The sequence below is a fragment of the Equus asinus genome, chromosome 14 (genome assembly GCF_041296235.1).
Source record: "Equus asinus isolate D_3611 breed Donkey chromosome 14, EquAss-T2T_v2, whole genome shotgun sequence".
Taxonomy (NCBI): domain Eukaryota; kingdom Metazoa; phylum Chordata; class Mammalia; order Perissodactyla; family Equidae; genus Equus; species Equus asinus.
Genome location: NC_091803.1, coordinates 15,914,029 through 15,941,937, shown reverse-complemented (window position 1 = coordinate 15,941,937; position 27,909 = coordinate 15,914,029). Strand labels below are relative to the sequence as shown.

The 27,909-nt window shown below is 61.8% G+C and overlaps 2 protein-coding genes across 13 annotated transcripts in view; both read right to left on the bottom strand.

Moving 5' to 3' along the window:
* Positions 1-320: 320 nt before the first annotated feature.
* On the bottom strand, positions 321-24,087 carry SH2B2 (SH2B adaptor protein 2). 10 transcript variants are annotated; one of them, XM_070484381.1, is made up of 10 exons: positions 22,021-22,315; positions 14,222-14,354; positions 11,572-12,332; positions 8,232-8,333; positions 6,414-6,505; positions 4,918-5,009; positions 4,647-4,811; positions 3,963-4,204; positions 1,288-1,459; positions 321-841 (listed from the first exon to the last, which is right to left on the bottom strand). In XM_070484381.1, the coding sequence occupies exons 2-10, from the start codon at positions 14,238-14,240 to the stop codon at positions 498-500; spliced, it is 1,989 nt and encodes a 662-aa protein (XP_070340482.1). In that variant the 5' UTR covers positions 14,241-14,354; positions 22,021-22,315; the 3' UTR covers positions 321-497. The 10 variants fall into 10 exon arrangements, with proteins under 10 accessions (XP_070340482.1, XP_070340480.1, XP_070340484.1 ...); XM_070484379.1 differs by lacking the exons at positions 14,222-14,354; positions 22,021-22,315 and adding an exon at positions 23,957-24,087; XM_070484383.1 differs by lacking the exons at positions 14,222-14,354; positions 22,021-22,315 and adding an exon at positions 23,957-24,087 and having other exon boundaries at positions 3,963-4,171.
* Positions 24,088-25,563: 1,476 nt separating this feature from the next.
* Positions 25,564-27,909, bottom strand: part of CUX1 (cut like homeobox 1) — a 359,761-nt gene continuing 357,415 nt past the window's right edge. For all 3 annotated transcript variants that reach the window (XM_044746858.2, XM_044746859.2, XM_014853923.3), the window contains exons 21-23: positions 27,565-27,645; positions 26,706-26,770; positions 25,564-26,461 (exon numbers count right to left, since the gene is read on the bottom strand). In XM_044746858.2, the coding sequence (XP_044602793.1) occupies positions 26,392-26,461; positions 26,706-26,770; positions 27,565-27,645 (216 nt within the window). In that variant the 3' untranslated portion in view covers positions 25,564-26,391. The remainder of the gene's footprint in view (positions 26,462-26,705; positions 26,771-27,564; positions 27,646-27,909) is intronic.

Sequence of the window (27,909 nt, the reverse complement as noted above, 5' to 3'; positions counted from 1 at the left end):
TACCCTCCGCCACCCCTCCTTCTTGCCCCCAAACCGCTGCTCTGCACCCCCTTTTCTCTCTCAGTTCCTGTGAGGCCCCCTCCCCAATCCCTCCACCCCGGGTTGACTCTCTGTGCCCCGCTCTTGGGTCCCCGCTCTTTCTCTGTGCCTCATTCAGGTGCCTGCTCGTTGTCTGCTCGCCGGACGCCAGAGGCCTCGCCGTGCAAGGCTACGGTGCGCTCGAAAGGGGTCCCGTGTGTGGCGCGCCCCTCCTCCCCCGCAGTCCCAGAAGCAGCGGTGCCCGAGGCCGGGGCAGGAGAAAGGACAACAGGAGAGCCAGGTGCAGTCCCTAAAACAGGCTCTTTAATAGCATTTATGTCTTCACTGAAGAGCTTCGCTTTTCCCACCCAGCAGCGGGCTGGGGCCGGCAGTGTCCGCTGGACGGACGGATGGACGGCCACGAGGGCGGGCGCACGGCGGCCCGGGTGGCCCCAGGGCCTTGGCGCCACCGCGGCGGGCTAGTAGAAGGAGTACTGGTTCTCCACGGCGCGCGTGCGGCCCCGCGATCCCTCGCCCGGCCCGGCCTCGGGGGGCTCCTCGGCGCCCCCCGCCGCCTCCAGAAGGCGCTCGGCGCTGTTGCTGCGGCTGCGCGCGCTGAGCGGACCCTCGGTGGGGGCGCGCGCGCCGCCGGGCCCAGACGCGGCCGAGGACGACGAGGCGGACGAGGACGAGGCGCCGCCCGGCTCCGAGGGCGAGGCGGGGGGGCAGGCGGTGGCAGCGAGGCTGGAGAAGTAGTGCTGGCCGGGCGGCTCGCTCCAGCAGGCGGGGGGCGCGGGCGTGGCGGGGGGCGCGGGCCTCGGGTCTGCAACGGGACAGCCGTCCGTGAGGGCCGAGCCTGCCCCGCGCCCCGTCTCCTCCAGCCCAGCGTGTCAGGCAGGGGGCCCAGAGAGCCGGAGGGATGAATGGGTGTCACACAAGGAGCCAGGCCCCGCATGCAGCTCTCCTGGTTCCAGCCCAGTTCCCTGGACAGCCAGTCTCAGGGGTATGGACGGCAGTGCACACACATGGCGCTCAATCCGTGCGTGCTGGACCCCGACCCCCTGCTCCCTGCCAGGAACCACTCAGGACCCGCACCCGTGGGGCTGCCACTCTCCCTTCCAGCCTCACGGCCCGGGTTGCTTACAACTGCGCTGGCGCTTATCCCAGCGGGACTAGCAATGCTAGGTGACAGCCTGAGGGTGCCTCCCTCCCCGCACTGCCCACCTGTCTGTCTTGAGCCATCCACGGCCAGGAGCGGGGGTGTCTTACCAGGTGGGGGGCCCTGGGCCCGCACATAGCTGCGCAGGGTGATGTCTGCTGAGCCACCTGACTCCAGCGGGATGGGGTGGGTGTGGAAGTGGCGGAGCATGTCAAGCACAGACTGGAACCACAGGTGCTGTACGTGGCACTGCCCGTGGCCGTTCAAGGACAGGCGCAGGTGCTGTGGGCACAGGTGGGTGGACTCAGTGGTGGGGTTCTGGACTGGCCACCTGCCTGGCAAGTGCCTTTAGGGGTCATTGGGAGGACCAAGTCTCACAGAGGTCCCATGGGGCTGTGTCAGAGCCAGGGCTCCCTCACATGTGAGCCCCATCTTGGGGGGGGTGTCACTTCTGTTGTGGGGGTAGGGAATGGGGGCAACAGCCAGGCTGGGACTGAAGGGAGCAGGCATTTGTATACTGGGAGCACCCACATCATGTCCTTCACTCCCCCATCTCTAGTCCTCCAAAAGCCCTAGAAGGTAGAGATTACAGCCCCTATGTTATAGATGGGGAAACTGAGGCACAGGGAGTGAGTGACTCCCCCATAGTCACAGGGCAGAGAGCTTGGAGGAGAACTCATGTTTGTGATTCTCCCACCCCAGAAGGCGAGAGGTCTACCGGCAGTGACCGCAGAGACAAGGCCCAGAGGGGTGGAACCCACCCCAGGCTGGCTGCGGAGTGGCTGTGTGTGCTTCTCAGCTGTGCTGCGGGGAGAACCTGGAGCACGAGGAATAGGGCTGGCTCCTCTCTGGGTCTCCAGCCCACATGGGACAGGGCACCTCGGGGACAGGAGCCACAGGCCTGTGGTGAGCTGCAGGTCTCTGGCTTCAGCCCTATTTTACTCAATATGTATCCCACAGGAGGAAGAGGGGCTGTCACTGGGATGCGTGTGGCAAGAGGGGTGGTGACAGGAAGGTTTCAGGGTATGCACATGGCTCCGCCCAGGAGACGGAGCTGGCCTAGCTGCTTACTCAAAGGATAGAGAAGCCCCCCCACCCCATGGTGGGGGGTCCCAGGAGTGAATCCTGCCACTCAGCAGGGCCAGAAGTTGCCAGAACAGTGGGAACAAATCTAGGGAACATTAGTGGCAGCCCAGGGCAGGGGCCTGGCCCGAGAGGAACAGCACAGTGAGGTCCCACCATAGCCTCAAATCTGGCAGGGCCTTTGGGGCCAAGGCCGGGGGCAGAGCTGGGCCCCAGGGGGTGGGTACATCCCAGTCTTCAGGAAAGCCTTCCAGAGATTTATTATCTGAAGGTGGAAAGAACTGCTTCACAAGGCAGAGGTCTTCCTCCCCAGGAGGTGTGCAAGCAGGACGCTGGGGTTCCTGCTGTACCCCACCACTTAGCCCACCCTGGGCCAACAGTTCAAGGCTGGGTCTTGCCCCAGGAAGGAGAGGATCCTCTTGCCTTGTCCCCTCCCCTACACTATCCCCCCCATGCCTCGTGGTGGGCTGGGCACCGTCCTAGCCTCCGGCTTGGGCGTGAGTCAGATCCAGGCCCTCCGGGGAGGCTGCCCGGGGCACTGCTGGCCAAGAAGCACATTTCAGGCTGCCAAGGACAGCATTAAGTGCCTGGTTGTCTGAGGAACTGGTAGGGGTGGCTGCTTTCCAAGGAGGTGTCCCTGGGGAGGTGCTGCCTTCCCCACGGTGGGGCCAACGCCACCAAGGAGAGAGGCCCAGGGAGTTGGGGCGGGGGGCCTGCACCAGGCTGGCCACAAGTAGGGACACTGACCACGAGTGCAGGCCTGGGGCCCTGGGGTGCCCCCTCCTTCAGCAGGGACTGATGACGGGAACTGTGTCCTGGGAGGAGCCGGAGCTGGTCTGTTTCCTTATCGGAAACATGGGATTGGGGGGGTTTAAGGTTCCTGCCCACTCTGGCCACAATGTAACTAACACCCCCCCCCCCATACGCACACACTCGTCTGACTTTTCTGTCATATTTTCCTTTGCACCTTCGGTCATTTTTAACACACAATGAATGCCCTTCCTCAGGAGCCCACGGTCTGCGCGCACTGTCCCCTCTTTGCTGTGCCCTGTCTGGATCACCCTCCCACTGGGTCCTCACCTCAAGGATTCTCCATCCTCCGCCCGTCTCAGGTCAAGCTCCCCTCCTACTCTGGCTGGCAGGCTCAAGAGACTCCTCCGGCGCCCTAGACCCTACGCAGCCCTCCTGCCTGGCTCTCTAGGGCCCACCCAAGTGCGGTTCCCTTCCACATCCCTTGGCCTGAGCACACGCCTGGCCCGGGGCTGGGGCCTAGGAGGGGTTGGTGAATCGACTTGAGCAGGGCAGACGAGGGGCTTTCTCGGGGTCGGTGGGGCAGGAGGGCCTTGGGTGACCCCAGCCCTGCACTGAGGTGGCTCTAGGCAGAGACCCTCAGAAGCCCCAGTGCAAAGTGATCCTCACTGCACAGGGTCAAAATTAAACCCTCAGAAGGACCCGGCTGCCTGTGGGCTCGGCCACCAGCAGGTGACTTCGCCATCTGGATAGCGAGGAAGCCGTGCCTGGGGCGGACTGCACCTCTCAGAGGTGTGGGAGGGATGCGGGCAGTTCAAAGAGCAGGCCTGTGGGAAGTCATGCCACACCTACTGCTCAGGGACACGGGGGCAGCCTCCGGACCAGGGCTACCCTGGTCCCTCCCCGCAGGGCTGGCTGCTCTGCCCCTGCGCCCCCGACTCTAAACACTTGCCTTGGCCTTGCCCTGGAAGTTGAAGGTCAGCACGTACTCCCCCGGCCGAGTCTCACTCTGGCGGATCACGAAGAGGCCGTGGCTCCGGGGCCCCCCCGCCAGCACCAGCTGAGCCGCCCTGACCCGTGACAGCGTGCCGTGGAACCAGGGGTAGTCGGACAGCTCCAGCGCGGGCTCGGCCTCCGGCTCCGGCTCTGCTCCCTCCTCCCCTGCAGAGGGATGACAGTGTGAGGGGCGTGGGGCTGCACATAAATGAGAGAAGGGATGCAACATCTTGTTGGCTTTTTGCATGTAAAACGCTGTCAGAACAAGACAGGGTGCTGACCCAACCCCCTAGGTAAGCATATGAGGTAAACTGAGGGACAGAGAGGACTATCCTGGGGTTACTCTCTAAGTCAGCAAAAAACACAGGGACAAATCAAGGCTTCTTGTCCCCAACCCCTGGTTCTGACCCTTTGCATCCCTGTCTCTGAGCATTTTCTGTTGGAACCAGGGCCTGTGGGAGGAGTCACATTCCTGGTCTGGCCTACAAAAGCCTGAAGTACTGAGGCACTGAGCAAAGGACCCCATGAGATGAAATGTCACAGCTTCTGAGGCTCAGGAGGGGCTCTGGGGGGAGCCCTTGGGTGCCTGTGGCCAGGGGTGGGGTGCAGGAAGGAGGGGCAGGGACAGCCCCCACCGCACCTGTGTTATTGCTGTCGCCACCACTGCCGCCTGGGGATTCCAGGGTCTCTAGGAAGGTCTCCAGTGGGACATGGACCAGGGACTCGCTGACTGCATCTCGAGCTCGGCTATGCGGGGCTGTCACCACAGCTGCCGTTGTCTCTGGGGGCCGGGCCGGGTCCACTGCTGGAGAAGTGGCAGGTAAGAAGCACATCTGTTGGTCTGGCCATCTCTGTGACCACTCCCTCTAACCCTGCCCTCCGTCACTCCAGCCATCTCTGCCCGCACCTACCGTCCGTCAGGAGCTCACAGCTGCAGGAGGCCATGCGGCTGGCCAGACAGCCTCCCCGGGCACAGGAGGGCTCGGTGTCTTCCTCGCTGTCCCTGTGGAGGCAACAAAGCACAACCATGTCCTGCTGTGGGACACAGACAAGGACCACGGGCTGCTCATGGAGCCAGGCCGTGGCTGACAGTTCCATGGCCAGCATCAGCCCTATCCTGCCCTCTGCTCTCCTGGGGTCCCTGTGCCCCCATGTCCCTCTGTCACTCCCTCAGCTTGCTCTGTGGCCACCATGAGAGTGATGGGGCCATATGGAGAGGTCTCCAAGTGGGCGCAGTCCTCCTCGAGGGCCCACGACCCCTGGCCACTAACCCACAAGGGGCTGGCCTCCTCCTGGGATCCCACGGAGTCCCTCAAATGGTGGCAGGGCATGGTGGTGGGGGGGCCTCGGCAGCTCCCTTCCCTGCCCTGGGCCTCTGTCTCCCCGTCTGTGACACGGGGTGTCTGGGTCCCCGCCAGCTCTGAAATGCTGTAAAGTGTGGTTCACTTTTGCAGGGGCTGGGGAAAGTCTGCAGAGCAGATGGCGGGGAGGGTGGCAAGGCAGGGATTACAAGCACTTCGGGGATCGGGGGCCTGAGATGCACTGAGGACTTTAATTGTGCTGCCTTAAATGAAGCTGTTAATTAGAGAGCAGCAGCCCCTCCCCCCGGGCTTGGCTCACCCCATTAGCCTGACGAGCTGTTGCCAAATGCTCTGTGCCGGCCCGCCTGCCCCTCCTCCTCCTGGCTTTGGATGGCTCCTGGATGGTGTAGCCAGCCTCCCTGCTGCTCTTCCTTACACAGCTGACCCTGGCTGCCCTCTGCTTATTACTAACCATGGCTCCCCACTGCCCCCGACCTACCATCTTCCTGGGCTCTCATGGAGTCCCTCCTCACCAGCCCTAATTCTAGCTACCCGAAGGCCTTGACGTCCCCTGTGAGTCCCAAACTCTGGCACGCCTCCATACCTTTGGCTGGGCTGTTCTCTCTGCCCTCCCACAGCCACAACCCTCTCTGCTGGCTCAGGCCCACTCTTTCTTTAAGCCTCGGAGACAGCGAGCACTTCTACCCACAGACCTCAGACGTCTCTGAGCTCCAGGGCTGGGCAAGGGGTCTCCCCTCTGTTGGTCCATGCCCGGCCTCTCAGGCTCTCCCCATCACTGGCTAACTCTTAGTGATCTCAGGCTCCCCTTGGGTGAGGACAAGACTTGGTCCGATTTCCTTCCAGGTCTCCAGGCCCTGACCCTGCAGAGCAGGCCTCACAGAGCCTGCTGGGGTGAGGGTGGGGGTGGGGGTACGGCTGATCCTGGCCAGCACCGACTTGCATAGGATTGTCATGAGACAAGCCCATTTCTCGAGTTCAGCTCCTGCCCTCACCGGAAGGCTGCTCCCTGAGAAGGCTGGGCCAAGGGCACACCCCAGTCCGGCCCCCACCTCGGCCACCCATGCTAGGGTGGCTTGGGCACTCACCCGGGATCCACGCAGCCCTGGATGTCAGCCACCCATGAGTGCTTCTGCAGGGAGTCGATGGTCTCCAGGATGTACTCTGCTCCGTTCTCCACCTGGAGGGGGTGGCCAGTCCAGATCAGTCAGCACCCTGACTTCCTCTACCCTCAGCAGGGGGCTCCGGACCCCAGGAGAAATGGCTCAGTCCCATTCCCCGTCGGCAGCTCACTAGGGTGAGCAGCCCTGAGGACAGTGGGGTCACCATCAGGCACCGCCCCAAGCCTAGGCCAGGCTCCCAGGGTGGAGTGGCAGCCCATCTTCTCAGCAGTCCCACCCTCCCAGTCCCACCACTGGGGATCACTGGGGATGACGTCCAGCCCCATGGACCTCAGGTCCTCAGGCCCTGGAGGTGCAGCTTCTGAGGCGGTCATGTTGGCTGGGGAAGGGATGGGTGGCCCAGCATCCCCAACCCATGCCCGGGTACCACAACCGTCAAGTCAACTGTGGGGCCCGCTGGCCCGGCACACTGAGGTGAGGGACTCCCACACCTTAGTGCCTGGAACGCCACTTCTGTGGCCACGCCCCTGGGATAAACAGCCTCCAGAAGGGAAGAGAGGAGGCAGCCCCTGCTGTGGGCCAGGCCGAGCAGCACCCTCCACAAACGTTGTCTGATGACCTCCTCTCAGCAGCCCTGTGAGGGAGGCGACATGTATTCCCCATGGCACAGATGAAAAGACTGAGGGTCAGAGAGGTCAAGTAACTTGCTCCAAGTCACAGCAGCACTCAGCAGCAGCGCTGGGACCTGACCCAGGTCTCTGTGAAGCCAAGGTCCTGTGCTCTCAGTTTCCTGTGTGTCCCTCAGTTAAAATGCAGGGACCGCTTTCAACCCCTCTCTGAACAGATGGGGAAACTGAGGCCTGGAGTGGGCCAGCAGGTGAACCCTCTGCCTCAGGGTTGCTAAGCATGAGCAGCAGCAGAGTGGGGGGTGAGGCTGCGGACCTGTCTTGCCCGGCAGATAAGAATGCCAGGCAGGGAGGGGCTGTGTCCCCAGCCCCCAGCCTGGGGTGACTCAGGGTATGGGGTTGGCAAATGTTTGCTAAATAAATAAGGGAGTTCGTGACTAAGCAAATAGGGATGGGTAAAAACATAAGCCCAGCCAGGAGCCTGGAGGGGAGGGTGGGGGCTCCGTGTAGCTTTGGGTGGGAAGAACCAGGCCAGGCCTCCTTGAGGACTTGGCCTCACGAACACCCTCTAATCCTTTGAGGAGGCCCAGGGCGACAGCCCTGGCAGCCTGGAGCCGTGTCCTCAGCAACCCGAGGAGGCCACCCCGGTGACATGGGGCCTGGGAAAAGGACGAGCTGCCCCCAGACCCACCAGGGTGCCTGGCCGCCCACCCTCTGCGTTTTTGTGCCCTCTGTGGGACCAGGCGGGTTCCCACACTCCAGTACCCTATGACAGGAACATTTGCATACCTGCTGCAGGCTGGTGACCGTTCCCACCCGGGGGGGGGGGGGGTGGGTAGTGGGCGTGTATTGGCTGCGGTGGGGGAAGGGAGGGGAGGAAGTGAAACCCAGAAGACCTTCACCCAGGCCCAGGAGGAAATGGGAACAGAGGCCCAGGGGGTGGGGACACCTGGGCACTTGGCTTTAGAGACTAAGTCCAGATGGAAAACCTAGCTATGTGCTAGATATCTGTTGAGGGTCCTGGTCCCCCATCAGGACTCCCTCCCCACCGCCCTTACCCCTTACCCTCACACCCCCTACAGTGACCTCAAGCTGTGCCACCGTGAGGGAGGTGGCCTGGGGCAGCCAGAGAATCTGCAGGGCCCAGGGTGGGGCTCACCTTGAGCACGAACGTGTTGTCCTTCTCCGGCATCTCCAGGGGCATCGTGGTGCGGACCTCGATGATGGCCGAGAGAGGGATGCTGACCTTGGGCTTGGAGGCCTGGGGGGCCAGAGGAAGGGGCAGTGAGAGAGAGGCCCCAGGGCCTCCTGAAACCCTCTCCCCTCCCCTCCTCCCAGAGGTCAGAGCAGCCCTCAGCCCAGAACGCCATGCAGCTCAGGCCTGGAGGTGTTCCAATCCCCATTTCACAGATGGGTAAGCTGAGGGAGTTTCTGGGAAACAAAGGGACCTCCCCATAAAGTCACACAGCAATTCGGGGACAGAGCTGGCACTAACATCTGGATCTCCCACCTGTAAGCCCTGAGGGCTGAACACCGCCCAGGCTGCCTTTCTGCCCAGGGCACCCACCAGATCTCTGGGTTTCACATTGTTGACCTTGACCCATAGTAAGAAATACATCTGACCTTGTGACCCAGTACACACACAGGCAAAAATATCTCTGAAACAAGGGTTTCACCTGACAATATTTACCCTGACTGTGTGTGATGGAGTATGGTATTTTCTAGTCTATTCTAGTTCATTTAAAAGAAAAATGCTGGTCTCCTCCTTTAGACCAGACTTTCCAGAGCTCAGCTCTGGAGCCCCCGACTCAGAACGGGGCTCCTGGAGCCAGGCAGGGCCGTGTCTCCAGGTGGAGGAAAAGGGCCTAGCGTGGGGTTTAACCAGGGTGAGCTGTCAGGGCTCCAGGGGGGGCACCATGCGCCTGGCCCTCCCATTCTGCCCCAAAGCTCCTGGCTATGGTCCGAGGCCTCCCCCCCACCCCCACCCCCAGGGCTGGCTTAAGACTGAGATTCCCGGCAGGGCTTGGGCTCTGGGACAGGGACTTTCTCAGGAGGAAAGGGAAGGGCCACACGTCGGGTGGGCAGGCGGATGGGAATTCCTGGCAGCACTGGCTGCTATCCAGTGGGCGCAGGGCTGGGCTTGGAGCCGTGACCGAGGGGCTCGGCTGACCTTGGCAGGCCATCACACCAGCCCCTGGGGCAGGGGCCACAGTCCTGGAGTGGGTGGAGCTGAGAGGGGTCCACAGGGCAGGCCTGGACTGGGCTTCGGCCGGGCTCCCGCTGGCCACAGGTGCTGGTCCCTCTGCCCGGCGTTTAAGGCCTGCGTGACCTGGCCCCACTGCCTTCACCCTGCTCCAGCCACACCCCACTGCTCCCACTTCCCTGGACAGAGCCATCGGGTTGTTTCAGACTCCAGGCCTTTGCTCACACAACTCGTGCTTCCAAAACCGCCTATGGCCCCACAGCACCCAGTGTTCACCCCAATGTTACCATCCAGTCCTGCAAATGCCAGCCTCCTGGTGGCTCCCCAATGGCAAAGGGTCCCCAGGGCTGGTCTGGCACAGGGCTATGAGGGGACCTGGGGTCCAGGAGACTCTTCCTGCAGGATGAGGGGGCAGAAGGCTGGAGACCTGACTCATGGGGCTGTGTGAGAGGGAAGTCTGAGGACCCCAAGGAAAGAGCCCCTGAGCTGCAGACCCCAAGCTCCTGTCAGCTCCAAGAATGCAGCTCTGCCTCCAGCGGCAAGAGGAGACGTGGACTGTGGGTGGGAGAAGGCGGCTAAAAGGTAGTGGGGGTGTCAGCAGGCGTGCCTTGGGGGCTCGCTCACCCTGGGACCCAACACATTTGGGAAACTCACCAGGAGCCCTTGCTGTGGTAGGAGCCACCTTCCCACAGGGACTCACTCCTGAATTCAGACATTTGCGTGACAAAAGGGGGGTCTGAGGCTAGATTGGCGGGAAGGAACGCACCCGCCTTCCTCAGAGGTTGGGAAAGTGGCCCCTCAAGAGCTCTGCCCTCTGCCCGGGGTGAATGGTGGCCGGGAGGGACTAAGGGAGAAGGCACCAGCTGCTGCATTCCCTCCCCGGAGGGCAGCGACGCAGCTATTTACAGCCCGGCAGCTGCGACTGTCATTCAGGGCCCAGAGGCAGGCGAGGCGGTGAAGCCCTAGGCCTGTGCCTCTGACCTCTGGGTGACCCTGGACAAAGTCCATCCTACTCCCCAGCCCTCCCTGGGCCTTGGGCTCCCTGTGTGACAAGCGGTGGAGTTGGGCTTCGTGCTCTATGATTCCTCTCAGGGACCTAAAGGTGGGGGCACATTCTGCCCTTGGGAAGTCTGCAGGTCCTGAGACTTGGAGAGAAAGCTCTTCAGAGAGTAAAGTGTGTCCCTGGGAAGTCACCTCTCATGGGGCACATGGGCATCCAGCCTTGGGGAGCCCATACCCTGCACCTCCAGAGAGAGGCCAGGAGGAGCACCCAGGGTCCACCCTGACAGCCTGGGAGATGGAGAAAGAGCAGAGACTCAGGATGGCTGAAGGCACCTGGGGACAGAGTGGGCCCAGAGGTGGGTGGGGCCCTGGGCGGTTCCTGGGGGTGCTGCTGGCTGCTGCACCAGCACAACCTCCCACCTTTCCCAGCCTCCCAGTGTACAAGGAGCTCCCACCTCCACGCTCCTTTCATTCCCAGGACCACCAGGGTGGTGGGTAAAATTAGCCCAGCTCTGCCACCTACCAGCCATGTGACTTTGGGCAGGCCACACTCCCTCTCTGAGTATTCGTTTGTTTTCTCTTCTGTGACCTGGGGACCACGACACTTACCTTGCTGGACACTGAGACCATGAGCCTGTCTCCCAGACTGAGGGCCTGACATGCAGTGGGCTCTAGGAAAGTGAGCACTGTTATTACATGTACTCCCACTTTCCAGACAAGGCAGGTTTGCTGTCCTGGATGAGACCCAAAGCTGTCCCCAGGGCAAGGGTGGGAACGGTGCACTCAGGTGAGCAGCAATGCTGGTGACAGCTAGAAACCTAGCGTTTGAAACCCGGGTCAGAAAAGGGCCAACCAGGTAGGGTCTTGGCTTTGGCCTGGCGGCCAAGCAGGAGACCAGCAGATTCCATGGAGCCAGCTGCAGACCTCTGGGCGAGGGGGGCCTCTTTGAGTGTGCCACTGTCGCTCCCTGCCCTCATCCCCAAAGGCCTCCTCTCTGGAAGGCACCAGCCACCCAGAGGCCCCAGGAGCGGAAGAGGGAGGCAGGCAGCCAGGTTCTCTCCCATCACCAAGAACAGTACCCCGGAACCCCTCCTGCAGCCAGAGAGTCCTTCCCACACCTGGCAGGCGGGGAAAGAGAGCTTGAGAGGTCATTTGTTGGAAAGGTAGAGTGGGGCCTACATCCCAGGTTCCTGACACTGAATACTCCGTCCCGCCAATCAGACCAGGCAGTGCGGTCCCCAAAGCCCCTGCCCACGCCCCTCCGCCGTCCCCCAGGGTGGGGGTTGGCGCTCACCTTGGGTGGCACGAAGAACTCCAGGCGGAAGCGCTCGCCGGCCACGGCTCTGCGCAGCAGCAGGCGGCACTTCTGCCACTGGGCGGCGCCCCCGGGGCCCGCGGCCGCGTCGTCGGCCACCATGAAGCGCAGCGCGCCCTCGCGCTGGATGTCCACCAGCTCCACCTTGGCCGCCAGCGTCCGCGACAGCCGCAGGCGCCGCGTCCACTTGTCACGCGGCTCGGCCGGGGGCTCGGCGGCCCGCGGGGCAGCCCCCACGTCGGGCTCGGGCGAGGCGCGCCGGTGCCACATGTCGCGCACGCCGTCCATCACGCACAGGCTCATGTTGCGCAGCGAGAAGCCCTTGCGGACGCGGGCCTTGGCCGCCGCGTGCGCCGACACGTCCTCCGAGCTCCGCGAGTGGCCGTACCCCGCCGCCTTGAGCGCCGGGGGCCCCGCCGCCTCGGGCTCCATGGCCCCGGGGGACGCCGGCGCGGCCACCAGCACGCGGCGCACCTCCTCGCCGAAGACGTCCAGGAAGTTGGCGGCAAAGTGGCGGGAGAAGGAGGCTCCAGCGTCGGGCGTGTCGTAGGCCGGGTTGTCGCGCAGGAAGCGGCAGAACTTGTGCGCAAAATCCACGGCGGCCGCCTGCGCGTGCAGCTCGCAGAACTGCCGCCAGTCCGGGACCGGGACCGGGACCGGGACCGGGACCGGGGCGGCGGCGGCGGCGGGGCCGGGGGCGGCACCATTCATGGCTCCCGTCCCATCGCAGCCCCCTGCGGCTGCGGGCGAAAAGGGCGCGGAGTGAGCTTCTGACCTCTGATCAGAGCGCCCCTGTCCCCCCACCGTGGCCAGCTCCCCCAGGACTCCCTGGGGCTGTGTGTGTCTGCATGAGTGTGGTGGGCGGCGGCTACAACATGCAGCCATTCGGAGCAGCGCCAGCGTGCGAAGAGGAGGACAACCAGGGAGGCCGAAGCAGTGTCTGCAAGAGGGGAGCCCCCTCTTCAAACAGCAGCCTCAGGGAACCCCGAGGTCATTCCTGGGGCTGGCCAAGGACGCTGGGACGACAGGTGCCTTGAAGTGGGGTCCCCATGCTTTCCTAGGTAACTTCTGAGGACCCCCACAGCCTGGTGCACAGGAAGAAGTCATGTGCAATGCTCATGGCTCTGTCTGTGAAATACGCCAAGAGCCCAACCCCTGCCCCCCTCCTCCTGGTCCAGGCTGCTGTCCAGGGACCCTCAGAACCCCTTCTCTTGCTTTCAGTCCTTTAGCAGCCTCTCCACTGGGCCCCGGAAACCTGACCTCACCCCTCTATAGTCTGTTCTCCACCCAGGAACCCAGTCATCATTTTTAAAACATAAGACAGATCAGTTCCTCTTCTGCTCAAAATCTTGCAATGGCTCCCATTCCACTCAGAGTAAGAGCCAGAGTCCTACCGATGGCCCCCAAGGCCTCACCTGGTCTGCCTCCATTTACCTCTCTGAGCTTATCTCCTGCCACTCTTCTCCTTGCCCACTCTGCTCTGGCTGCACCTGGGTCCCACCCCAGGGCCTTTGCACTTGCCCTTCTCTCTTGCCCTTGCCTGGAATGTTCTTTTCCCACACTCTCTCATTTCCTTCCGGTTTCTGATAGCCTTTCTTGACCACCACCCTACTGAGAATAAGAAATCCTCCTGCTCCAGCAGTGCAGGCAGCCCCACCTGACATACCATTTATTCACTCACTTGGTTGTGTTGTCCTACCCCAACACCCCACCGCACCCTTCCCCTGAGAATGCCAGCTCCACAAGGCAGGGATTTTGAGTCTTCTAAGTGGCTGTGTCCCCCATGCTGGGCACATGGCAGGTGATCAGTAAACACTGAATGAATAAATGAAGAAATGAATGTGTTCAGCACCCCAGGTGTGTCACAGCCGTCGGTGCCTAAGCCCTCACTTGGGGCCTGAGAACTCACAGCTTGTGAGTGACGGGCCTGGGATTCTTGCCCTAACTCCAGGCCTAGGGGTCACCTCCCGGTATGGATCCAGTATGACCAATTTGTCCTCCTGGCATGGGAGGTGCTGCTCCTCAGACTTCTCGGCCTGCCCGCTCTACTTGTGTTCCCGCCTCCTGCCCTCCTGCCCCTCCAGACCTCCCATCCAATCCCACCTTCCCGAAGAGGCCCCACTCCAGAATCCCAGCCATCCCCTCACCCAGCTGCCTCCTTCTCTTCCCAGGGCCCTCCGTCCTTGATCACCCTGGATCGTCAAACTACAGGGTGTGTGTCCAGTCATTTGGGGGCCTTGCCTCCTCCTCCCTAAGATGGCATCAGCCCTGGGGCACAGGCCCAGCCCATTGGCTTTATGCATCCCCCCTGCCTCCCGGGCCAGGGTGAAAATCACCCGGGGAGAATAAGTGGGGTGATGTGGTTAGGCCCTGCCCTGGGGAGCCCCTATCTGAGGGGGCCTGTCTAGCATTAGGGGCACTGAGAGCAGGGTCACGCCGCCGCCTGCCCTCCCAGGAGCCCCCCATCTCCTGGAATGGCCCTCCCCTCACAGCCCCTGGAAGCACCATCTCATCTCTGACCTGGGATCCCAACTCTGTAATTAAACGCTGGTAAAAATAGCTGCCCCACTTCTGTGAGATCATCCGTGGGGCCTCTGGGCCACAGGGCACCGTGGGAATTCCCTCTCACCTTGGGGCAGCCTCGCCATGATCTGCAGTCAATAACCACAGGACAGCCCAGGGAGGAAAGGGGCCACTTGATGAGGCCACTAAGCACAGAGGACAGTTCTGCAAACCAGCAGGTCCCCTCGGAGACTCCTGCCCTGGTATTGGGGGAGAGGGGAGCAGGGAGTTAAGAAGGTTTCCTAGGGGAGGTGGGGCCCGTATGGAGGCTGCAGTGACCTCACTGCAGGCGTGAGCAACAACTTGGAGGCAGACTTGTCAGGACATGGGGGGCGGGGCTGGGAGAAGGGAGGCTGAGGCACCCATGAGCGTGGCTCATGCTGGGCCTTTTTCCTGCCCTGCTCTTCCTCCTTTCTCCATCTGGCTAACTCTTACTCATCCTTCAATAATTAATCCAGGGGCCTCTTCCTCCAGGAAGCCTTCCCCGACCTCTTCATGCCTCCCCTGCCCAGGTGGCATGAGTGTCTCCTCTGAGCTCCCACAGTCCCCTCCTGTCCATCCCTCTAGCAAGGGGCCAACTGCAGGGTATTCCAGGTGTCCGTTTCCATGTCTGAGTCCCCATCTGGCATAGGCACCCTTTGGGGGCCGAAGGCAGCCCTGAGTCACATGCCAGGAGTGGGGTGGAGGCAGGAACGCACATGCCACCACCACTGAGGCCTCCAGGGAAGGTGGAGAGCCACAGCTGTGGCCTGACCTTCGGACAGGGCGCATTTTGTGGGGTAAGAGTCAGGGAGAAGCCCTGCAGCTAACGACAGGAGGCCCTGTCTGTGTGCTCCAAGCCCATCCATTTACTCAGCAGGGCAGTGCTCCCCGTGGACCACTGGGACCACCAGGAAGGTAAGACCGGGTGACATGGCAGCCTGGGAAGGGCCAGCATGGGAGCAAGCATGAAATGTGGACGCCTCTGTTTGACATAATTATGCCCCCACACGGGGCAGATGGGAAGAGGGAGGAAGTTGGTCCCCGTGCTGCATCTTCAGGGATCAACCCCCATCCCCTCCACTCTTCTTGCAGGCTGGGAATATCCCTGGCAGGGAGGAGGGGCAGCGTGGAGGGACAGGGCCCTGGAGAGAGGCTCTCACAGGGGGGGTCCCAGCTCACCCTCACTGAGGTAGGGGTGCCACTCAGAGGAATCTGCCAAGGGTATGGTAGCTGTGGCCAGGTCCCAGGCAGGAGCTGGCCTCGGAGGCCCTGGGAGGCTGGGCTTGCCTTCACCTCTCCCACCCACCCTTGCTGGCTGGCCAGAGGCCTATGGGTCTGATGCCCAGCACAGCAGCCCTTGGTGTCCCCTGGGTCCAGCCAGAACTTCTGTGTTGCAGGGGTTGAGCAGCCAGAGATAAAAGTCACAAGCAGCAGAGCCCGCAGGGAGCCCCACATCTAGTTACAGATGGGGAGACTGAGGCCCAGACATGGGTCTCTGCGAAGGGGGGGCTCCAAGGCACAGGGAAGAGGGCTCGGCTTCAGAGGGAGGGGAACCCCGAGGTACCAGAAGCAGGGTGGATAAAGTCACCCAGCCCCCACTGTCCGGACTGGCCTGGAAGTTTTCTGAGTTGAATCCAGCTGGCTCGGGCTCTCCCTCCTCCAGGGATTCCTTGGGAACTCCCACCTCAGTCTTTCCCTCTGCCTTCCTCACTCTGCCCGGTACAGTTGCACATCACTTGACGACCGGGATGCATTCTGAGAAATGGGTCGTTAGGCGGTTTCATCGTGGTGTGAACATCATAGCGTGCACTTACACAAACATAGATGGGATAGCCCATTACACACCTAGGCTACATGGTACTGATCTCAGGGGACCACCGTTGTATATGTAGTCCTTGTTGACCGACATGTCATTATGCAGCGCATGACATTGTTCAAATTCTACTTGGCCTTGAAACTGTGTAAAACCCTCTCTTCTTCCAGGAATTCTTCCCCCTACACGCCCTCCCTCCCTGAGCTCTCACAGTCCCTGTGGTCCTTGGCCCTCTTGCTTCTGTGGGCAGGGTCCCAGCTCCTCCTCCTACAGCCCCAGGGAGCAAGAGAAGACCTGCTGAGTCAGTGTCCTGCGGGACAGCATCTGCCTGGGCAGTGGGAAATCTGTGCTCTGCCTTGCCTTCTTATCAAAAAAATGTGGGGCTGGAGCAGTGGCTTCTAGGGGTCCCTGACTGTCACGGCCCTTGGACACTGAAGAGCGGGGTCCCACTGTCACCCCACTGGGACCACGGGTAGGCAAGCGATTGCCTCTCGCCTTCACAGGCTTTTCTGAGGACCGGGCCTGTAGATAAAGGGAGCCCACCCGGGTCCGGGGATCAGGTGCTGGCCCCCCCAGGGCCCTGGGTGGGCAGGCCACTCTTCCTTAATTCATCACCCTGGGGTTTTTCGAGGCTCAGCTGTGCTGTCTGGCTTCTCCTCCTGGCAAAATGTTTTCTTTCTCCCATCTAGCCAGGGCCCAGGTGGATGGAATAGGGCTTCAGGGAGGTGGGGCAGGGGATGAGGAGGGCAGGGGAAGCCTAATCGAGTCCCTTCCTATTGCCTTTCCAAGCCACAGACTCTCCTATCCCCTCTGCCAGGAACCCAGTCGGGAGAACCCCCCACCCCCACCCGGTTAGAGGCCTGAGAGAGGGGGCGGCTAGCCTTCCGGTGGTAAAAATAGCGCTGACAATTGGAAAAGAAAAAAAGCCAGTTGTCAGCCCTGCTGGCACACAGTTCCGGACCCCACGGCCAGGTCATTCCTTAAAATATTGATGAGGCTGCCCAGCCACCCCCGCTAATGGGCCAAGGAGTGACCAATCGATCCACCACACAGTGGGCAGTGGCCCGGGGAGCCCCAGCTGGAGCCGGCCTCCCCACCACAGGAGACAAGTGACCCCAGGGAATGAAAGGAGGCCCCACAGTGCCAACTAGCCACAGTACCCTGAAGCCTGCCCCGCCAGGCTGCCCCTGGGCAGCATCTTTCACCAAAATGCCCCGCCCTTCTTCTGCACCCTTACTCATCACAGGGTTCAGAGGAATGCCAGATACTCTTCCCTGTCTTCAAGGAAGCCAGCCCCAATCATGCCCACTGAGTCCTCTCCTCTGGGCTTCTCAGGACCACTGGCCTGGCCCGGCCCACTCAACCCTGCACTTTACAGTGAAGGCTCTTTCCATCCTCCACCCTGCTGTTCCTCCAGCTGCTCTCCTGGCCTCTGTGGGACAGTCTCCTCCAGCCCTCTCTCTGCACCCCTCCCCCTGTAGGACAGAGGCAACCTCCGGGCAGCCCGGTCCTTCAGCCAGGATACCTCTGCCTGCTGGCTGCCTGAGTCTTCTCCCCTGCAGATGGAGGCAGACAGCACACAGGGCACATTCTCTTTCACTTTTGGGTCCTCGGGCGTTGGTTCTCAAGTCTACTCCCCACCTCACCCCACCTCACCCCACCCCCAGAAAGTCTCCCCACAGGGCAGGCTCTGAACCAAGGTTCCTGCAAGAGTGGGGTGTGGCTGGAATTCCCCGACCCCTCCCAACCAGAATATCTGTGCAAACCATGACCCTGGCAGAAGGCAGAAGTGGGCACGGCTTCTGGTCTTCACACCCTTGAACCTGCTGGGACTTTGCTGCAGAGTGGGTATGGGAGGGAGCTCTAACTAGTGACAGGTGCACATCAAGAGCCCTTGGGACACTGCCGCTGTATGATTGTGGGGAGGTGGGGCACTCAGGTGGTCCTGGCTTTTCTGAGCATCAGTTTCCATAGCTGTAAAGTGGGACCATCCTGCTCTTGTACTCACATTGCTTCATGGCCCAAGGCCTGTGCCGAGGAGCATTGCTGGAAGGCAGCTGTTAAAGATGGTACAGCAGCCCTGTGCCCAGCACACCTTCATGCCTTTCACACAACTCCCAGCCTCTGCCACTGTGGAAGGGTGGCAACTCTTTGGCTGAGCCCCCTAGCTTTCACTGATGCCCCCAACCTTGACAAGCCCTGCTGGCTCTGGGCCCTGCAGACTCCCCATCATAGGGGGCCCCATAGCTGCACCCCACAGCTGCTCCCATCACACTCCACATCTGGTCATTCGACACGTTGGGACAGGGGAGTGGTTCAAAACCTGAGATCTGGAGCCAGGCCATCCGGGTTTGAATCCCAGCTCCTCTGCTTCCTGGCTATGTGACGGTGGGTAAGTGACCTGGGCTCCTGGGGCCTCAGTTTCCTCACCTGTTCAAATGGAGGGTAACAACAGCACTGACTTCAAAGGGCTGTCATGAGGATGAAATAAGTGAATTGTTTAAAAATCAAAGCTCTTCTGCTTCTACTTCCTAAATGTCTTGCATCCGTTTCCTTTTTCTTCCCCTCTGCTCTGGGCAGATGGCTGCAGAGGCCTCCTCCTCAGCCTGTTTCCCACTGTTGCTCCAACCTCCAACGAATTCATGCTCCATAGTGTGGCCAAGGTCATCTTTCTAGGACCCACATCCGAATGGGCTATGCCCCTGTTTAAAGCCCTTCTCCCTCACATCTTCCCTGCCAGGAAGAGAGGATTCTCCCATTGCACAGATGAGGGAATGGGGTTCGGGCCAGGGAGGCGAGGGGCCTGTCACTCACTGGATTTCTACTGGTTGTCTGCTACCTGTCAGGAGGCAGGTGGGTGGGTCAAGGGCCACAGAATGGGTGAGAGGAGAGCGTGGAGCCAAGTTCAGATCTGTCCCTTTCTGCAGCACACGATACTCCCAACAGGGCCCTGTCCCTGGGGAGCTCTCACTCTGAGGGCACAGTGGGGAACCCAGGTCCTGCTTTGGGAAAGGAGATGCCTACCCTCAGAGAAGGGGGCATTCTGACAGGCTGGAGGGCAGGGGAACCCAAAGCTGGGCCCTGCAGGAAGCACATGTTAGCTGAGCAAGGAGTAGGGCCCAGGACCATAAGCTACACCAGGGCCCAGGGGCTTCTGAGGGAAGCCCATCCTCCTTCAGGAGCACCTGGTGCTGGACAGTTCCTGGACAGGCACTGTAGGTGGAGAGCAGGCGGGGATGGCTTTAGGCGCTCTGGCCGTGCCCTCCTGGGGTTGCAGAGCAGAGGCACCCCTCTTCAGCCTTGGCCTGAGCCTCGAGGTCTCCCCCCTCTCCCAGTCTCATGGATCTCACCTAGGCTCTGATTCACAGCCCTCCCAGATAGCTCTGGCCCTTGGCCCAGCCCCTGAAACCTGCAAGACAGCCCCCTCGACCCCCACCACTCAGCCCACCAGTCTGCCTTCTGACTTTTTCATGACACACATGCCGGTGACTCCTAACTGAGCCCTCCAGCGCCTCCCCTCAGTTCTGAGCACGCTGGAACTCTGGGTACTGAGGATGCTTGTCAAGTTCCCTCGGCCTTTCTCAGAGCAAGTGAACTCCCGGCCTGACCGATCTCCAGGCACCTCAAACTCACCACATCCAAGCTCCAATACACCCTCTTCCTCCAGCCCCTGCTTGTCCTCTGCTTGGAGTGTCAGCACTCAGCCCGGCATTGCCCCACCTGCTCTACTCCTCTGCCCCAGCAGCTGGCGGGGCCCCGAGCCCATGGAGGCCTTGAGAACGCTCCCCTTTATCCTGTCCCCACCTCCTCCCTGGACCCCCCCCCCCCACAACACCACATGGCTTGTGGCCTGTCTTCTCCACCAGACCATGAGCCCCCAGCTGGGTGTTATACCCACACAGAGTGTTGGAAATATCTGAAGAACGGGGTCCAAACCCCGCTTCACCCAGAGGAGCCTCCCACATACTGATGCCCTGCCTCGCGCTGCCCAACAGGTGCGGGCTGAGACCTCTTCTAGATGTTGAGGAGTCACACCTGCTCTCCCCTGGGACAGAGCACAGCCATAAAAACAGACCCAACAAGATGAGGGGGGAAGAGAAACCTCCCCAGGCTCCAAAGCTACCACCGCCCCTCTGGTCCCACATGGACGGCGAGAAGCAGGAAGCGAGGCAGGCTCCAAGACTGGACCAGAATCCCATGGGGACAGCAGCCAGGAGGCCCGAGGCGCCCACAAGCCAGGATGGGTAGATAGTGCAACAGGTAAGGACCAGGCTCTTGTCAGAGAGAAGTGGTTTGGAGGCCTGGCTTGTTGGCTGAGTAACTTTGGGCAAGTCATTTCACCTCTCTCAATCTGTTTCCTTCTCTGCAAGATGGAGATAATAATAGTGACAAACCCACAGTGTTGTTGTGAAGACTACATTAGAAGTGGCAAAGACGTCCTTACCCTGGCAGGAGTCAGCTCGAAACCAATGCTCAGCCCTGGGGGGCCCAGACTCCACCTGGGTGGGGGTCCCACCTCCGACACCTCCTAGGGAGGCCCACCCTTGGGAGTATGTGCGGGGGTTCTCCCTAGGAGACCCACTAAGTAAGGAGGAGTTTAGAAACTCTAGACAGATTTTTCACAATGAAGGTGACAAAAAAGCATATGTATTAATTCGATGACTTAGAACCACTCGATTACCTGGCATGAGAATCTCTTGCCCACCATCATTCACCCCCTCTAGAGGAGGTGAGGAGAAGGAAGCAGCTTGTGGGAAACTCTGCCCCTGAGAACCCCATAACCGCCCTGACCCACACCAGCCACTTGGTGCCACCGCCAGACCTCTCCCAAAGTTCCTAGAGTTGAAAGGTTCTGGGTCCCTCCTCCAAACAGTGGCCTCCTGGATGGGGCAGGGAGGCCAGGACGGAAAAAGATTCGTTCAAAGTGGAGGGCAAAGTAGGGGGGTTCAGACCACATCCCCAACAGAGGGAGCCAGAGCCTCTTGGGGAGATCACCTCCTCCACCCCGCTGCCCTCCCAGAGGTCCTCACTCACCCCATGCTCAGTGACCTGTGTTGGGTGGGCACTCTTGCTGGTCACTCAGCTAGGAGGTAGGCAGCACCATCCCCATTTCACAGGGTAGATAATGGGGGCTCAAAAGGCAGAGAGAGGGGTCACCCCAGGTTAGCCTCTGAGGCTCCCCTGCACCAACTCAGTGTGAACACAGTTTTGCCTTTTCCATGTTCACAGTCACTCCCGAGACGGTCACTCCTGAGACTGCCCGGTCCACCCTGTGCGGCTCCTGAGAGGCCCTGCTCACTGAAGACTTCTCCCCCTGAAGACCTCACTTCGTGGGCTGCTGGAGCCCCGGACGGATCCCTGCCTCGGCCTGGCCTCGGCCCGCGGGTCTGGCCAGGCTCCCGGCCCCGCGCTGCGCTGCCCGCAGGTTCATCAATGGCCGAGGCCCAAGGGCCTGAATGGAGGGCACGAACCCGCCCCTTCTTAAAGGCGCCCGCCTCTCGGGCACCCTCGGCGTCCTCCCCACTATCGGAGGCTGCCGGAGAGCTCCCGGGGTGGGCGGGTCGAGAATGGTGACCGTGAGAAAGAAGGCCTGGGCCGAATGGAGGGCGTGCCGGTCCGCTGACAGTGGTCTGGCTGGGGTCCCTCCCATGGCCAGCACCCTCATTCCAGGTTGGCCCTCCCCTCGCCCCCGCAGCCTAGGGAAGAGACCCCGGCTCCCCCCTCTGCCCTGGCTAGAGACCCCTCCTCCGGGGGGCCCGCTGTTCTCGCCCAACCGCGGGGCCTGGGCCCTAGGAGGGGACGGGGGCGCAGCTGCTCCGGAGGCGGCTCAGCCCCTCCCGCCACTCCCGCCCGGCCCGGGATGGGGGTCTGGGAACCGATCCCCGCCGGGGCGCATCTCCTCGCCGCGCTCCCTCCCACCCGCGCACACAAAGACGACACGCGCGGACCAGGACGCGTGCGGCCGCGCTCCCCGGGGCAGCCGTGCGCACACACACGCACGCCCTTAGGGACGGATGGGGTCCGGGGTGATGGGCGAGGGGACGAGGGAACTGAGGACAAGCAGGCCGTACCTACAGGCGCGCAGCTGCGGCCGGGCGGGCCGGGGCGCCGGCGGAGCGCTGCCCGGACCGCGGCCGGGCTTCCCGGGTCCGGCGGCTCATGGCCCAGGGCGGGTTCGGGCTCCCTCCGGGCGGGAGCCGGCGGCGGCGGCGGCTCCTCCCTCCCTGGTCCACAACCTCGAAGGCTCGTGCGCTCCTCGTGGGCCCGGCGCGGCCCCGGCTCGACTCTCCCAGCGGCCGAGCCCCGCGCGCTCCGAGCCCAGCCCCGCGCCGCGCGCGCCCCGCCCGCTCCCCCTTGCGCCCCCCGCCCGCGCCGCGCGCGCCTCCCCGGCCCGCCCCGCCCCTCGCCCCGCCCTCGCCCCGCCCCTCGTCCGCCTCGCGCCGCGCCCCCCGCCCTCCGCCGGGCCCGAGTGGCGCCCGCGGCTGCTGCTCGCTTCCTCTGGACGGAGGCAGCGGGGCGGCAGAAGCCTGGGGCCCAGAGAGGTTCTTAACTGGTCAAGAGGCGCCCCATTTGGGGCGAGGGTCCGCGATCGCCGCGTCTCGCGGAGCCAGCCCCAGGCCAGGCGCCGGAATACCCCCCTGCGCGGAGGCGTCCCCCGACCCGGCGTGGTGGCCCCGGGAGCGCGGCGGGTGGCCTGAATGGTGGGGTGGATGGGGTGTGGGCACCCCTCGGGGACGAGCGCCTGGCGGGGGCTGCTGCTCTTCCGGACCCTCCGCCGCGGGGACAATGAGAGCCTCGTGGAGGCCCAGATGTCGCAACGGGGAAAGTCGACGTCTGGTTCTCATAAATCCTGAGGGCAAGCACCACGCCCCCTCCCGCCTGCGCTCCTGGTGCCGGAAACCGCCTCGGGGCTACAGGGCTGGGAAGACCTGAGCACGGTCCCCACTTCCCCACCTTCACGGTGATGAGGAGGCTGACACCACCCCGAGAGATCTTCAGAGGTCATACAGGGCTCATGTGGGGACACAGCCCTGGCGTCCTCACCCCTGCTCGGTTCCGCAGCCCCCAAACCCAGGGCATAGTTTAGGGCAGGGACCAGTCTGGCTAAGAAAGACTTTTGCCGGCCTTTTTGGGCACTGTGGAGTGATCCCTGGTGAACTGGGGGATCCAGAAGGCTTCTCAGAAGAGATGGGGGCTCCAGCAGGCCTGGAAGGGGTCCGAGAGAAGCGAAAGGGCATCCGTGTGCACAGAAGTGTGGAGGGGCCGCTCCTGAGCAAACCTATTGCTTATTCCTGGGGAGAGGTCGGGGTGTGCCAGCTCCTTCTCCCCTCCTCTCCCTTCTTGCCCCTGCCCCAGACCCTCAGCCCCCAAAGGCTGTTCGATCAGCTTTTCACTGCCCTCACTAAATTTACCCTCTGTAGCCCCACCTCTGGCAGTTCTGTGGTCTGCCGTGGTCTCCTTGCCAGCTGGGAGTGCCTCCATCTGTTGTCCTCCACCATCCGGTGACCTCTGACCTTTGTAGACAGCCCTTTAACCTTTTCCAAAGCCATTTCACCTTTATAATTTCCCAGGAAGCAGGACAAGCAAAGAAGGGTTTTTATCCCATTCTTGTGGAGGAGAGGAGCTGTGGGTTGGTGAAGGTGGAGACTGGCCTTGGGCCCTCACTGCCTGCCCGCCAGCCCTGGGCTGCCCTCCACAGGGGCAGGCCTTGACGAGGCCTTGGTACCTAGCCCCTTCCTTTCCACACGCACACCAGCTGCTCCCTCCACGGGACTTGGCCAGTGAACACACAATGAAAGCCTCGGCGTGGACCAGCCATCGACTGGAGCTGCACAGAAGCCTGGACGTCTGGCTGAGAACCAGACTATGAACAAGGCCGGGAGGAGTGTGGGAGTGTGGGGGGTTGGAGGGTGACCGCCTGCAGAGTGGGAGGCTCTACACTGGGTGGCCTGGCTGTGGCCCCCACCCTCCTGGGAGACGGGAGAGCCTGGCCCCCAGTGGACTAACCTGGTTCTGAGCAGTGGGCTGAGATCCGCTGGGGGGCTGTCATTGGCCAGGCAGGGTCTGGGGTGTGGAGCCCTGGGCAGGACAATGGCTCTGATCCCCAGGGAGGAGGAAGTGAGGAGGAGCCAGCTGCTTCTTCGAAACTCTGACCCACAAGGAGGAACTGGTGGGAGATGTGGAAGTGGCTGGCGTCAGGGAGAGGGGCATGGGGGTGCATGATTGGGCAAGAACAGCTCTGTCATGGGGACAGGAATGAGGGTCAGGGAGGACAGGTCCATCTGGGGTCCCTGAGGGCAGGAGGTTCTGGGACCTTGGAGGAAGTTCTGACGGGGCAGACAGTGAGGGGTGCCGGCGATGGGAGTCCAAAGGGAGGCCCCTGGATGCACAAGCTCTAGAGCGTTCAGGACTCAAACGGAACAAGGATAGTACAGGAGGCTCCGACCTCGTGGACCACAGGGTGGGAGCTGGGTGTGGGGCCAGCCTCAGGGCCACCTGGCCAGTGGGGTAACACTGACCACCACAGACCAAGAGGAAGCCCCTCAGTCTGGGTGGGAAGGGACCCACAGGAGTGGGGCTGGGCTGGGGGCCAGGTGGCCTGGGACCTGTGGCTCAGGGGCGTCCCCATGCAAGGCTGGCACTCAGGGGGCTTGGTGGGCACTGGCTCTGAGGTTCCTGGCAAGCAGGAGCCCAAGGGAAAGGGGAAGAGTGTGTGGCTCCAGGGCACACAGAAAGGTGAGCTGGGATTCCCCTGGAGCTGACGTCACACATTCAACCGCAGCCTGACAGGTGGTTTTTTTTTTTTCTAAAGTAAGTCTTTTTTAAAGATTTTATTGTTTTTCCTTTTTCTCCCCAAAGCCCCCTGGTACATAGTTGTGTATTTTTAGTTGTGGGTCCTTCTACTTGTGGCATGTGGGATGCCGCCTCAGCGTGGCTTGATGAGTGGTGCCATGTCCACACTTAGGATCTGAACCGGCGAAACCCTGGGCCGCCAAAGTGGAGCGAGTGAACTTAACCACTCGGCCACGGGACTGGCCCCTGACAGGTGGTTTTTATGTATTTTTAATTTTTAAAAAATTTTATTTATTTATTTATTTATTTTTTGAGGAAGATTAGCTCTGAGCTAACTGCTGCCAATCCTCCTCTTTTGCTGAGGAAGACTGGCCCTGAGCTAACATCCATGCCCATCCTCCTTTACTTTATACGTGGGACGCCTACCACAGCGTGGCATGCCAAGCGGTGCCATGTCTGCACCAAGGATCCGAACGGCGAACCCTGGGCCACGGAGAAGTGGAACGTGTGAACTTAACCGCTGCGCCACCAGGCCGGCCCCCGACAGGTGGTTTTTAAAAAAGGGAATGGATTTCTCTTTTTGATTGGGTTCCTTGTCTGCTCAGGAGAACTCAGACATGGTGGGTTTGGGTTTCAGCAGAGCTCTGGACCCACTCATGGAATTCCTGGGGCTGGGAAAAGGGGGAAAGACCTCTGTGTGCTGGGGGCCATGCCCCACATCAGCAGAGCAGCTGAAAGGTTCAGTGCCTGGTCCCAGGGGTGCTGCTGCAGGCGCCCACCAGCCTCCCGTAGCCCCAGAGTCACAGCGGGGGACACCAGTGTGGCTGCAACCATGTGTTTATTTGAAATGTGCAAAGCTGAGCATGCAAACGCAAATCTAACTTAGGAGATCTGCAGTGGCCCCGAGGTGGCCATGCTAGGAGGGCCGCCAGCCAGGTCTGCTTGGCCGAGAAGCACCTAGGCGCCTCAGCCCAGTCCTTGGGTCTGAAGAGCCTGGGGCACGGTGGCTCACTAGAGACTCCTTTCCTAGAAGCTAGAATATCTTGCTAAAGAAGAAAACAAAAGTCACAGTGGGTCTGGGGGCAGGGAGGGGGTAATAGAAACTATCCTGCCCTCTGGGGCTCCCCCTCTTCTTGGGGTGGGGAGGGGTGGTGACAAAGGCAGGCCGGGAGGCTGGACTCAAAGCCTGCTGGCCTGCAAAGAAGGGCCCTCCATCTCTTGGGGTGGTGGTGGATCCTAGGGGATCCCAGAGCCTGGCACAGAGGGGTCTAGGAGATGCCAAGGGGATTAACCACGGCCAGAGTCAGTGGGAACTCAGTCAGCACCACAGCTGGGAGGTCTCTGCCACCAGGGCTAGAGGTCAGGCTGTGGGCGGGATCTAGGGGGGATTGGCGGCCTGAGATGAGGCTGAGGGGTCCCTTTGGCTCAGCCTGGCTGGGCCTTGGGGGTTCCTGGACCTAGGAGGCCTGATGTGGCTGACACATTCTCTTAAGGGGGCACAAGGGGACCTGGGACCTCTGGCACTGCAGGGCAGGGGGCACGGGCAGTTCTTGTCGGGGATTCTCCAGGGATGTCTAAGTCATTAGAAGCAGCTGAAGAAGCAGGGGTGGGGAATGCAGCCATCACTGTCATGTGGGGGGCCCAGGACGTCACTGCCACAGGTCACCAGCCGCCGCCCCATTGTCATTCTCGTGGAACTTGTGCAGATGATCAGCAAACCTGTGGGCACAGAAACCTTTGCTGAGGCTGAGTGTAAAAAGGAGGGAAATGTGTGTGTATGTGGGGCACATGGAGGTCTCCCAGGGGCAGGCACCATGTGATGGGGTGGGCATGGCAGAGGGCCATGGGGTGGACAGAGGCGGGGGCAATGGTGGAGGGCTGGGGGGCAAGGAACAGAAGGAGGAGCTCATGGTGCTGGGGGGCTCAGTGCAGGCCTGTGGTGGGGCGGGGTGGGTGTCCTCACTTCTTGGCGCAGAAGGTGGCACAGTCCCTCTCCATGCTTTCGCTCCATGCCAGCTTGTACAGCACCTGGCCAGGCAGAGATGCCGTGAGCTGCCCGTCCTGCCTCACGGCCACTCCTGTGGTCCACCCACAGCCGTTGGGACTGGCTTCCTGGCTCATGAAGGTTCTCATGGCCCAGGCCCTGGGGCGGTGGGCCTTAGAGATGCTCCTGTGCCCGCCTGTTTCACAGATGGTCAGACAGGCTTGGACACGGAGGTACCATCCCTAACACAGATGGGCGGACCACTGGCAGGGCCAGGACCCACTGGGCGCTGGGGTCAGAGTGGGAGCCCAGGCTAGCCATGTAGGGGCCACCTTGACTGTGGCCTTGCTGGGGTCCCTGAGGCTAGAGCCTTCCATAGGCACCCCCTTCCCCCTGCTCTCCCCTGACTCAGTGGACATGCAGGCATCACCAGGCCTCTGCATGTGCTGTGCCCACTGACTGGAATGCCCCTCTGTACCCATTCAGTTCACCATGTCCCCTCTCTGTGCAGCCCACCTGGCTGTCCCATAGTGGAGTTAGTCCGACCTGCCTTCCGTCTGCCTCAGGCTCCCATGGTGGCCTTTCCCTCCACCAAGCCCCTCCAGTACAGGGCCCCAGATATAGTCAGCCTGGCCTCTTTCACAGAGTGGCTGGACTGCTGTCCCAGCCAGAGGGCCTGATGGGTGGGCTTGTTGCCCCCAGGGTGGGCTGAGGTCCTTGAAGGGGAGAGAAGTGGCCAAGAGCAGACGGTGTGGCTTGGCATTGGCCTGGGTGCCAGGCCACAGTAACAGGCTCCCTGCTGCCCTAGGAGGTTGGGGACACCTGCTTGGACACTCACCAGGAAGACCAGGCAGTGCAGGAACAGCGTGTAGAAGAAGCCGATGGTGCGCGCCATCTTGTTGGAGAGAACCAACCGCCCCTGGGGAGCAAGAAAGGTGTGCAGTGGGGCGGGGCGGGCCTCCCCTGCTCCTTCAGGGCTGCCCTGGGGCTCCTGCAGAGAGGGCCTCAGGGCACAGGGGAGGGCAGGGCAGCCAGCCGGCTCCCACTCTACTTGATAGGCCAAGAGCTTGGGCTGCAGAACTTCTAAGAAATGGCGCATGATTCCAGAACCTACCATGAATGGTGCTACCTGTGGAGCTGTCCCAGAGAGGGTGGGACCCCGCTCTGGGTCACACAGCCACCC